The following is an 11,409-nucleotide window of genomic DNA, read 5'->3' as shown; positions in this document are numbered from 1 at the left end:
AGAGCAAATTATATCTATCAATACAACGGACTTGTCTAATGCAAAGCCAGTCTCAATCTACAGACATTAGTTTTCACCAAATGATTGACATAAGATTCTATAGCTATATTTACATCACCAGATTCTTCACCAGCAGTTGCAGTACCATTCTGTCTTAATCTACATACATCTATATACACCACTGGCCACACGAAACGCACAGCTGATTTTGCTAGTTCTTACCACTTTCAAGTCCTATGTGCCATCCTCGTTCTTTCCCTCTTGGCTATCTACTCTAAGGGGTTCACGGGTAAAGTGGGATTTCAAACCGATCCAGCATTGGTAGTATTCATGATCCATGTAGGGAGACTTGAGTGCCCACGGGCAGACCCTAGGCATCAGGCATGACTCGAACATGAAAGCCATGGTATTAGAGATTCTTTTGGGTTCTGCTTCATTTTCCATTGCAATTGTGGCCTGTTAAATTTTGATATGTCATCATGAAACTACAGAGACGTGCCATCTATATCTACTAGCGAGGTTTATGGCATGATCTAAAATCAACCGAGACAAGCAAATGAACATAATTTTTGGCTTGCTAAGTCTTAAAAGTGTGAGTGCATTACCTCATATGTTTTTGTATCTGGACCATGGGGAGTCATGCAACTGTGAAGGCTTGCACCGCCTGGAAGAAATCCATCAGCTTTTGCCTGATTATAAGTCAAATCATGTCAATGACAGGTAAAGGGACATGACATGCTTTCTACCTTGGTTTTCCTATTTAACTACCATTTCACTCATCAGATCATCAAGCTGTATCAAATATAGAAATAAACAATCATGTACATCAACATTATCTATGCTATTAGGAGCAGTTTGGTAAGGTAAATAGTTCATCTATCTTGAAGTTGTATGATCTAAATTGTGTGTTCTTGTTATGTTTTGTTTATTTATCTTTCCTACCAAACTGGCCCTTAGCATATGGTATACCTCATATCCACCATGAATTAGACCCATGAATTCACTCATACAGTTGCGATGATAATATGGAGGGCGGAATGTGTGTTCAGCAACCAACCATCTAGGTGGAAAAATGACAAAATCAAGCAATGCTACTCCAGGTCGATCAGTAGGAGCTGTCAGAACTGCATAGAACTTTGGGGGGTTAGAAGAAAAAACAAAAATACCAGCATTTAATGAATTATCATCTAGCAAGAAAACTAAGGCTGTAGGAAGTAATTACAGCAATGATCATGCTAGCTATACCTGTATTTATTGATGGATCCCCGTGATCAACCAAGACAGTATTATACGGGCAAAATTTGCTTAGATCATACTGGGAGCATAAAAGGCACTCATTAGGCTAGCATCAACGTAATTCTTTAACTGATCGGCTTACATATGTAGTATAATTGATGAGAAACCCCACCATACCCTTTTCACACGTACAACTACTTATAAACCAAAATACTAGTACCTTATAAGGGACGTAATTTCCATGCCAAGCCACCACATTGAAAGGAGAGAAATCTTGTTTTGCAGTGAAGAGTTCACCACCGAACTTCTGCACGATGGTATAACCAGGACATGGGACATCCTCAAACCAGGCCTCAGGAACCAGAAAGTCTCTTGAAGAAGCTAGACCGTTAGCACCTACACTCCAGAGCATACAAAAAATACAATTAACAGATTTATTTACTTGCTCAAGGTAACATTGCCCTACAGGGAAGTTCTGAGGGACGTACCAATAGGTCCAAGGTCAGGAAGTTGGAAATGACTGCCAAATATTTCGGCTACGTACCCCCTTGATGGCCCATCTGGCAGATCAACAGCAAAACGGACACCCTGAGGTATGACTACTATCTCACCAGGAGATACTTGTAATCTTCCACATTCAGTAGTGATCCACAACCCTAAATGATCAGCATAATAATGTGAGATAGGTTTACTTTTACTTTTGGTAGTATTCAAACCACCTGACCAGAGTGTAAAGCAGCAATAACATCACATTATCCCACACACCCTTAGTCAAACCTTTGAGTTCATTATGTCTGTAAACCCAAAACAGTGAAAACACCGACTCTAAGAAAGATAGTGAAAGAAGAGAGTAGAGAAAGAACACAGTAGAGGAACAAAGACAGCAGCAAACGAAATGAAATGAAATTCATCCAGACTATGTTTATTTGTTTCCCGTATATCATTAGTACCAATCAGGATATTGTTATTGTATCTCCTCCCTGAGTAAATTAGTATTTAGAAAGCACACATTAACTGCTAAACTATGTACAGTTATCATAACTTACTTCCTTGCTGAGGAACAATCAAAAAGTCTCCATCTGCACTACAAAATGCGTAGTTATCCATTGATACGTTGGCAGCATACCTACAAGCACGCTAGCATTTGAGTCTTCAAAAGTTCACCCCTACGTCCATCTCAATATGAGGAATGCAATAATGAGCACAAATCATTAACAGCTGACTCATAACCTGAGAGTTGCGCAGTTTATAAACTATCTATCTCTATCCATGTATGAAATCAAATGGCCCGAAAATAAATAAAAATAACTCAAGTTGAGTAACATTAAAAAACTGAAGTTATAGTAATTACATGTGAATTGCAAAACCATGCCGAAGATACGAGCTTCCAGCGCCGCACACAGTGTACAAACCGTCGACGAAGTCAGTCGGCGCCTCCGGAACATCCGCCGGCTTCCATCGGAGCTGAGTGGGCGTGGCGGAGCTGTTCGAACGATCGAACTCGCTCACGAGCTTCACGTGATCGGGAACTCTAGGTCGGAACGGCTCATGCGTAACGGACGGCTTCACGCGATACAGCCAGCTGCGTGCACCAAAACGCCAAATCATCAGCAAAAAACAGCAATTGATTCCGAGATACGAAAGCAATTTGCTGGAATTGACTACGACCTCCGCTGATTGTGCTTTCGTGGAGAAGTGAAGGATGTGCCAGAGATCTGCTCGGCGTAGAGGCCGTAGGGGCAGAGGAGGGGGCTGTTCTGGCCGTGAGGGAGAGCTCCGGAGACCGCCTCCGACGAGAAGTGGTTACCGAAGCCGGAGTTGTAGATCAGCTCGGCCGGAAAGGGCGTCCGCGCCGCCGCGGTGTTGGTTTCTTCGGCAGACATTGTTGGTTAGTGAAAGATAGCAGAGGAAGTGTATGGGAAAATGCTCAAATTAGGAATTTCATGCGTGTGGATCAGTTAGACTGGAGACGACTACTACTGCTTTCGACACGTGCCTGTTAAATTGATTTTTTTTTTCTTTTAATCTATTTGATGCTACTATTATTGATTGGATTAGGAAGTACTAATATTATGAAACTAAATTAGGTGAAAGATTATAGGCCAATTTTTCTAATTGAAGAACTGCTGCAGCGAATTTACAAGCACGTTTTAGTAATGGATTTATCGATATTGGTCACTCCAAGACTGCGAAGTAAAAGTGCAATTTTTTTTGTTGTAAATCATTTGTTCAGGTGTTAATTTTAGTTATAAATATAGATTTTGTCTATATTTTCCGCATATAATAGATGATGATAAAAAAATGGGTACAACGATTACTTCAATGTTAAATTGAAAATTTTGGTAAGTTACGAGGTCACGTCAAAATCCAAACTCTATATAACTTGGGACATCCCAAACCCAAAAAGGAATACAAATGTATATTAAGTTGGGACGGGAGGTAGTACTTTGTAATTCTAATTTTAAACAAGTTCAAAACATGGCAAATTAAAATTATAGTACAATTTAAACACTGCATTTCATGAATAACCACAGCAAACAAATGGGTCTATACAATTTGGGGGAGTCATATTTTTGCATGTATATACAAAAATACATGAATCAAGTAAGTCTTGATTATAGAATAATTACCAAGAGTTTTAAATGCAAGAGGTTCAAACTTTCGGGCCAACGTCAGTCAGTCGGCTCTCAGAGCTGGGGATTTGCATACCGGGCAACTATTCTTCACCAGCAACCACTTCTTGATGCAGTCACTGTGGTATTCATGGCCGCATCCGAGGGTTCCGATCTTTTGTTCAGGTTCATAATCACTCTAAGATAGAGAACCCGAATCAGTCGTCACAATGGCAGATGATCATATTTCACTAATCAAATCAAGATCATTGAAACATCCATGCTAGTAGCAATATGGACTTATTGAAATAAATTAGGATACAAGAATACGTGCGTTGATTGTAAAATCATAGCATTTCTTATTCCTTAAGAGGACATTTCCTCTTTTGCAAAAATCATCCCTTTTTAATCTCTTTTTACTTATCTACTTTAGTCTCTCTCCCTAACTCACTAAACATCACTTTCCTAAATCCCAGGCCGAAAAGAAACACATCAATTAACTTGGCATAGTAAATACAGTTTCAACTCATCAGACAGTTGTAAAATATACCTGGCATACAACACAAAAGTTAGTTCTTTGCAGATCATTTGTCACTTCAAGCTCGACACGAGTTGGGGGCAGTTTAAAAGTTCGTACTTTCAAATTATTTTGAACGAATTCCTGCGATAATCCAGTGCCAACACTGCCCATCTGTTCTCCCAATGCAAGAAGTTCCTGCAAATACGATGTCAAATTCGAAAACTTTAAACTTAGAACCCAATTAGAGAATCAGATATGCCTAACTGGGGGGGGGGGGGAATTTAAACTCTCCAATTACCTCATAAGACATGTGATCTATATCCAAACGTAGATCTCGGTGCTGATCAACGGTAGCTCCAATTTCATGATGGCCAGAAATCTCAAGCAGCGCAACTTCCTAAACATGATCGCAAACAGGAAAGGTTAACAATCACCATAACTTCACAGTGTGTATATCTCACGAGCACATCTTATGACCAACAAGTACATCTTGAAAACGAGAGCTGAAGTGGAAAGGGGGATAAAAAAAGTTACATCTTCAGGTAAAACTCTTAAATGAGGAAGGTTGCGATGTCTGATGTTTGGATCAATTATGATTTCTCTTCGGTGAGGCCTGTACAACCGAAAACCTGTGGGTGGAACAGGCGCCAGAAATGTAGGCCCAACATCTGCTACATCTAGAGTAGGAATTATGCCTGTATTCAACGAACTATTCGTGGGGATCCTATTTGATGGGCGATTAACAGTGAGCAGTTGCAACGGTTGAGTTGGATGGTGTTGGCTAGGATGACCTGGAGCATATGGAGGATGCATAAAGCCAGCTGGAGCTCTGTTAATGGTTCTTAACGGATAACCTTGTACACCGGCTTCAACACACACTCCATTCGCACTAGCTGATACGTCAAGAGAAACGGATAGAGATACAAAGGCGTAAGAATAAAATAGAGTGAGACACATGATATAGAGGAAAACACTGAAAAATATAATAAATGAGAGATACAATGCTACATACATGTTATAACGTAAGAGCTACACAATTACCAAGTCCATATGGTAAATTACAAGAATGTGGCCAGGCAGTATTACCGTTGTTCGGATGAAAATTGCTATCCAACCAAGGGTTGCCAGGCAATGGAACGGGTGGCGCGATATAGTTTCCATGGATCACACGATTAGCATTATGAGCCTGGACAGACTGCACTCCTACCATACTCACATTATTCCCACCATATTCAAGTGGCACATAACTGGCCGTGTTAGCCCGAGTAATATCAGGCTCAGGTGGCCTAGCAATTATAGGGGTAACCGAAGAACTAGGGCCAGCTGAAGCATTTTGACGGTAATAATTAGGAACCCCACGGACGCCATCTGAGCAGGGCATGTTTCTGCAGTAGCTGTCTGTAGGAATACCAACAATCCCGTGAGTTGTTGACAACGGAAATTGATCGGGAGCCCCATGATTTACTTGTACAGGAAAATCTCTTCTTCCAGACGGCGGTGCCAAAAATGGATTATATTGAGGTGGGACGCCATTGTATGGTGGCATACCATAGAAGACAGTATTATCATGACAATCTGGCATCGGATGAATGTTGAAATTACACTGGCTTCCTGGAGCAGGAACAACCGGCTGAAGGTTAGTCTGAGGGAAGTTCGGGACACTGGGATAAAAGATGTAAGGATCAGGGGGTTGCTGGCCGGGGCCTTGATCGTTTTCTAGATCAATCATATGTCTCATGAACTGAATATTCCGATGCCCCATGTCCACTCAGGTGCCTATACAAAACAGATACAACAATACATATAAGCATGGTCGTTCTGACATATCTTTAGTTTTACCATCAGTTTATTCAGTAATTGACAAGAGACCAAGCATAGCAAAAAGGTTCTAATCAGACGACTTTGAGTTACAATAGTATGTACAAATTAGTTTATTGGAGTCTTTATTTCGATCAGCATTGTCTCATAGAAAAAGTAAAACCTATTCAGTGCAGCTAATATAGAAAAGAAAAAAGAAAGCAACTTTATCCACCAAACAGCAGGTAAAATAAACCGACAAACTGAGACATAAAGGGGAAGAAAAGGATACCATTAGGAAACGGATATATAGAGGTGAAACTGCATAAAGTTTATTTTCTAGTCGAAGATAGCATTAAGAACAAAAGAGAACCAGAGTAAATATCAATGTTAAAATCCATACTTTAAAGTATATTCATGAATTTACCAATCAGAGGATTTGGTTAGAAAATAGTTAAATTTTAGTGTTTAAGGTAAATAATACTAATAGAAAAGATGGGAAAAGGAACAGATTAGACAGCAATTTTTACCCTGGGATATTATTCAACAGAAAACCAAGAAAGTAAGTACTCAATTTCAAGCTCTGACAAGACACACAAACATAAGCATGTATGTATATATGTAGCATGTGTTCATTTACAGGCTGAAGATGGTTAGTGATAACAACATTAACGATTATATGTTAATATTGAGCACAGGAAAAGATTAATTTGCTTTTAAGGTATTAATAACATGTCTGAGCTGGCACATTAATAACTAGATTTGACAAATAGAAAATTTTCAATCGGAATCAACTATCAAGCAATAAACAAAAGCCTAAATTACTGAACGAATGTGTGCCACTGAATACATTTTTCACCCCAAAATACTGAACTTTTCCACTTTAATTTGAAGTTTTCACATTTGGAAACCATCTAAAAAATTTAATGAAACAGCTTCTAATATATATGAGTTTGTCGTGTTCACTTCTTTTAGCTCATAACCCTAGATTAAACTCCTATATCTGTCAAAAAGACCAGTTACCATATGATACGAAATCACAAATTGTTCGATATAGGGGGTGGAAGGAATTAGTTAAAGTTGTTTTATTCATTTATGTATTGAAGTTTCTTTTTGGGCTAGTCTCGTATTCGATTGTCTCCAGACCCAAAGGTATATCATAAAAATACTGGAAATACATTAGATTGGTTCAGGAAGAATAAATTTTGATTCAGCTATAATTTTGGGCAAGGAATTTTTCCTTAGGGAACCTTCTACGTTTTTGGTTTTCCGGTTTGTTTCCCAATCCAAGTATTAAGTGTTAATCTCTTGTTTCATACACACAAGTACTATTATTCATATCTACCGCCATATCAATTTCCAAATTTACATACACAAAATAATGACCAATCTATATTTCAAATTTTCAATGGCAAAATTATTCCACACGTCCTCCTTCTGAAGTAGATTTGACAGAAATAAGCTAACACGACAAGAAATCCCAAAAATATATTTTTAACATCTTCATTTACACGGCATAAGATCTGGATGTCTTAAAATCGAGGGTGAAAGTAGATGTGCTTAAAATGGTGTCATGGAAACTGAGGGACCCAGCCACAAAGCCCTTATGTATACTAAGATACAGGTACATTGATATAACGGTCTCAGCAAGTCCAGATTTTCATCAATGTACCAAGTCTGGTAGAATCATTGAAGTCCTAGTACAATCCTTTCGATAAACCAAATACTGCTTGGAAAGAACAAGAAAACAGCTAATCGGTGTGGAAATAATTTGTGCATCTACATTTCATATCTTCAGTCAATCCTCTTCATTTCCACTAAAAATGGAGCATGCTATAAAAGATAACCACATTGTAACCAAAACCACATAATTAATCAATACAGGGACATATATGAAACAGGTGATGAAGATCCAAGTACCATCATCTAAGCTAAAAAAACACTTAAAATGTTTTTAAAAAAAACATAAAATGTAAAACAGAAATTAAAAAAACTAACCTTTTATCATGTAAAAGCCCCAAAAGCTCCAATCTTTGATAGCCACAATAAATCAATTAAATAGCAACTTACAACTCCTGCAAAGAGCAAAACAAGAAAAGGGGGCGAAAACCCTAATCAAGAAACATGCATGAGCAGTGATTAATGATCATCAAAACTGCAATTCAATCAAAATTGACCAAGACTATGCCCTTAATAGCAAAATGTATGTATTTGCATATATGTATAAGTGCGTACAAAACTGAAGTCGGGAGATTATCGGAAAGATGAAAAAACTGTATTTTGAAATATTATTTCAATTGTTGATCATAATTACCCAAAAAAACTAACCAAATTGAAGGGGTGAAGAGAGGATAAAGATTACGGATCTGAACGAAAGATGGGTTTCCTGCAATTTGGAGAGAAAGGGAGTTTTAATGAAAAATCAGAAGTAAATTATAATCTCCCTTGATGTTTATAATGATGGTTAATGTTTTACCTTTTATGGATTCCTTGTGTACGTATGTTCATAGAGGATGTTACGTCATACTTTGGGCATCATTATCTTTCCAAGGCATTATTCTTATTTCTTCCACTATTATTATTTTTATTATTATTTCATCTATCTATCTATGCATCCAAAGCAGATGTCTTAGTGGAAGCCTAGTGGGAACCTAATGGTTGCCACGTCAGCATACCCCTTCTTTTCTATAATGGGTGTCCTGTCAATTAAACTCAATTTGCTTTTAATTTTTAATATTATTATTTTTTATTTTTAATTACTAAAATATCCAAATATATTATATGAAACACCACAAATTTTTTAAAAAAACTACATTACTAAACTAAATTACTAAATTAAAAAATAACCTAAATTACTAAATGAAAAGCGTGCATTACTTAATTTTAAAAAAAGAATTTAGAAATTTTATATTTAATTTTAATCAAATAAAAAATAGTAAAATATAAATACACTATTATAGAACACAATAAATTTAAAATACATTTACCATTAGGCTAAACACAGTGTCACGCCCGCCCACCCCAGGGGTGTTACAAACGAGGCGATCGTGACCAAGGGACAAACATTAAGAATAGCATTTAAGGATAACAGTTCATAAGAAATGCTCAATTAGCTTAAAGAATAATATTTTAGTTCAAAAATATAGCAGCGGAAATAAGGTTTCAAAGAGAGTTAAGGATGACGCCTATGTATGAAGACACAACGCATCCATATTCCCTATGCCGACTCAACATCCACCGCAACATCCCGCTCAACCTGCACATAGGGAAAACACATGCAGGGCTGAGTACTTGTTGTACTCAATGGGCTCATGCCGAAAACATTTTCATAACAAACAGTTATGTCATCCATACCAGTGATCTCGAGTTTTATATGTAGTTAAGAAATATCACGAGAACACAAAACATTTCAAAGTCTGGCCAGACAATCAATCTCCCCACTTTCTCATCAATCATTCAAAATTTTTATATCAAAATTCGACCATTTGATAGGTCAATCACACATCAGGAAATACTGTTCGAACGTCACAGATTTCAGACTCAAAATTTCGAAATTAGGGTTTCTTTCCTAATCATCAAAACACAAATTCTCATGCTTATAACACACAATTATGCTTGATAAGACTCTCTTAAACATGTTTGCACATAAACTTAGATCATTCACCAATGATTCAAATCAAACTTCACACAACTCAATCAAAAATCGCATAACTATCAAAGTTCTCAAGCAAACTCACTTTCCCACCGATTAACTTTGCGATCTATGATTCATACACCCACTACATGCATGTAGGATTCAAGAACATGGTTCAAACGAAAGGAATGAGGAAAAGTGAGCAAATATACCTTCTTTGACAAAAATGAATCGGTAGAAACAATGAACGATGCGATTCGTCGGAGACTCTTGAAAAATAAACTTCAATGGTTGCAAGAACAAGAATTGGAAGGAAAATTTGAAGAGGATGAAGAGGGGTCGGAAATCTTGATGGTAGCTCTTTGTTGTGAAGTAAAAGAATTTGAAGTGGATGGAAGTTATATTTATAGACAAAGAGATAGTAAAAAAATGGATTATACTTTTTCAATCACATTAACCCCACATAGACATAAGAGTGTGTTTAAATGCTACATTTTCTTAAAAATGTCAATACGATCACATTAAAATTTCAACACATATTTGTGTTGACATTTTAATAAACTGTCTTGACATTTAAATATCAGACTTAAAATTAAAAAGCATTTTAAATCTGTGAAAATATGAATTAACCGTTGAGTTATAACTGTAGGAGCAAGTTTACGTTGCAATAATTTAATATTGCACTGGTGAGACACTTTCTAGTCGAGATTCATTTCATTGCAATATAGCGACCCTATACACTAAAAACCTAAACCTTGAAACCTAAATCCTAAACCCTTAACTTTAAAATATACTCATCATAACCAACAAATGAGCCAAATTTTGATATATGTTGAATTTTAGTATTTTCACATTAAAAAAATATTATTTGCTAGTATTTTAAAAATTTATTCAAATCAAAGGAAGACCGTGCCTTGTTAATATTTTTGAGAATTTGTATGCATGTTTATAATGATAGATTGAAATTAAAGTCTAGGGGAAAAAATTGAATCTTTATTTCATTACACTTGTAAATCTATTTGGAGATTTTATTTATAAGACCAATTATTACTACTATTGGTCTAAATAGCCAAAAATAATCAATAAGTACCTTCATTTTATCATTAACCATGATTATGGGATAAAATTCTGAATATATGTAATCAAAATAATCCATAAATATATATTAAAAGATACTTAAAGATCAACATTATCTGCAACAACAAATATAATTTGATACTTGATAACATGCTAACCAAAATATAAAATTGAATAGAGTGATGGACGAATTACCGATAGCAAAAAATAATGAACAATCGAGAAACCAATTAGTAAATGAACAAATCAAGAAACCAATTATTTTTCGGTATACCGTTACCGTTACCATACAGTTATTACGGTATACCGAAACACGGTACGGTATACCGTAATAACGGTATGGTAACGATATCAAAAAATATCATACCGAATTTCCGGTATACCGGAATTTCGGTATACCGAAAATTCGATACGGTATCGGTATTGGTATTGAATTTTGTCATACCGTACTTTCCGGTACGGTAGGCCGTATGGCACGCCGTACCGACCCACCCCTATTTATAGCAAATACTCCCTCCGTCCAGCAATAGCAG

At 36.7% G+C, this 11,409-nt stretch overlaps 2 protein-coding genes across 2 annotated transcripts; both read right to left on the bottom strand.

Annotated features, from left to right (window-relative positions):
• Nucleotides 1–3,208, bottom strand: LOC121768464 (homogentisate 1,2-dioxygenase-like). The gene is made up of 9 exons (XM_042164987.1): nt 2,905–3,208; nt 2,588–2,818; nt 2,283–2,362; nt 1,725–1,892; nt 1,457–1,632; nt 1,246–1,315; nt 970–1,124; nt 606–689; nt 1–456 (listed from the first exon to the last, which is right to left on the bottom strand). Exons 1-9 carry the CDS (start codon nt 3,117–3,119, stop codon nt 235–237), a joined length of 1,401 nt encoding a protein of 466 aa, XP_042020921.1. The 5' UTR covers nt 3,120–3,208; the 3' UTR covers nt 1–234.
• A 520-nt stretch (nt 3,209–3,728) lies between these two features.
• Nucleotides 3,729–8,627, bottom strand: LOC121768463 (probable E3 ubiquitin-protein ligase ZFP1). Its single transcript, XM_042164986.1, has 7 exons — nt 8,494–8,627; nt 8,164–8,240; nt 5,455–6,144; nt 4,903–5,261; nt 4,667–4,765; nt 4,399–4,563; nt 3,729–4,047 (listed from the first exon to the last, which is right to left on the bottom strand). The coding sequence occupies exons 3-7, from the start codon at nt 6,128–6,130 to the stop codon at nt 3,913–3,915; spliced, it is 1,434 nt and encodes a 477-aa protein (XP_042020920.1). The 5' UTR covers nt 6,131–6,144; nt 8,164–8,240; nt 8,494–8,627; the 3' UTR covers nt 3,729–3,912.
• Nucleotides 8,628–11,409: the final 2,782 nt, after the last annotated feature.

The sequence above is a fragment of the Salvia splendens genome, chromosome 15, assembly GCF_004379255.2.
Source record: "Salvia splendens isolate huo1 chromosome 15, SspV2, whole genome shotgun sequence".
Lineage (NCBI taxonomy): Eukaryota > Viridiplantae > Streptophyta > Magnoliopsida > Lamiales > Lamiaceae > Salvia > Salvia splendens.
The sequence above is the reverse complement of the archived record's forward strand: the minus strand, read 5'-3'. Positions and strand labels throughout refer to the sequence as shown.

Excerpts from the sequence above, each read along its gene's own strand:
- LOC121768464 (XM_042164987.1), bottom strand. The coding sequence starts at position 3,119 with ATGTCTGCCGAAGAAACCAACACCGCGGCGGCGCGGACGCCCTTTCCG. Across the intron at positions 1,633-1,724 it reads TCCTGACCTTGGACCTATTG|GTGCTAACGGTCTAGCTTCT; the intron begins GTACGTCCCTCA and ends TCTGGAGTGTAG. Across the intron at positions 690-969 it reads TAATTCATGGTGGATATGAG|GCAAAAGCTGATGGATTTCT; the intron begins GTATACCATATG and ends ACTTATAATCAG.
- LOC121768463 (XM_042164986.1), bottom strand. The coding sequence starts at position 6,130 with ATGGGGCATCGGAATATTCAGTTCATGAGACATATGATTGATCTAGAA. Across the intron at positions 5,262-5,454 it reads CAATTTTCATCCGAACAACG|CTAGTGCGAATGGAGTGTGT; the intron begins GTAATACTGCCT and ends TTGACGTATCAG. Across the intron at positions 4,048-4,398 it reads ACTTTTGTGTTGTATGCCAG|AGTGATTATGAACCTGAACA; the intron begins GTATATTTTACA and ends TCTCTATCTTAG.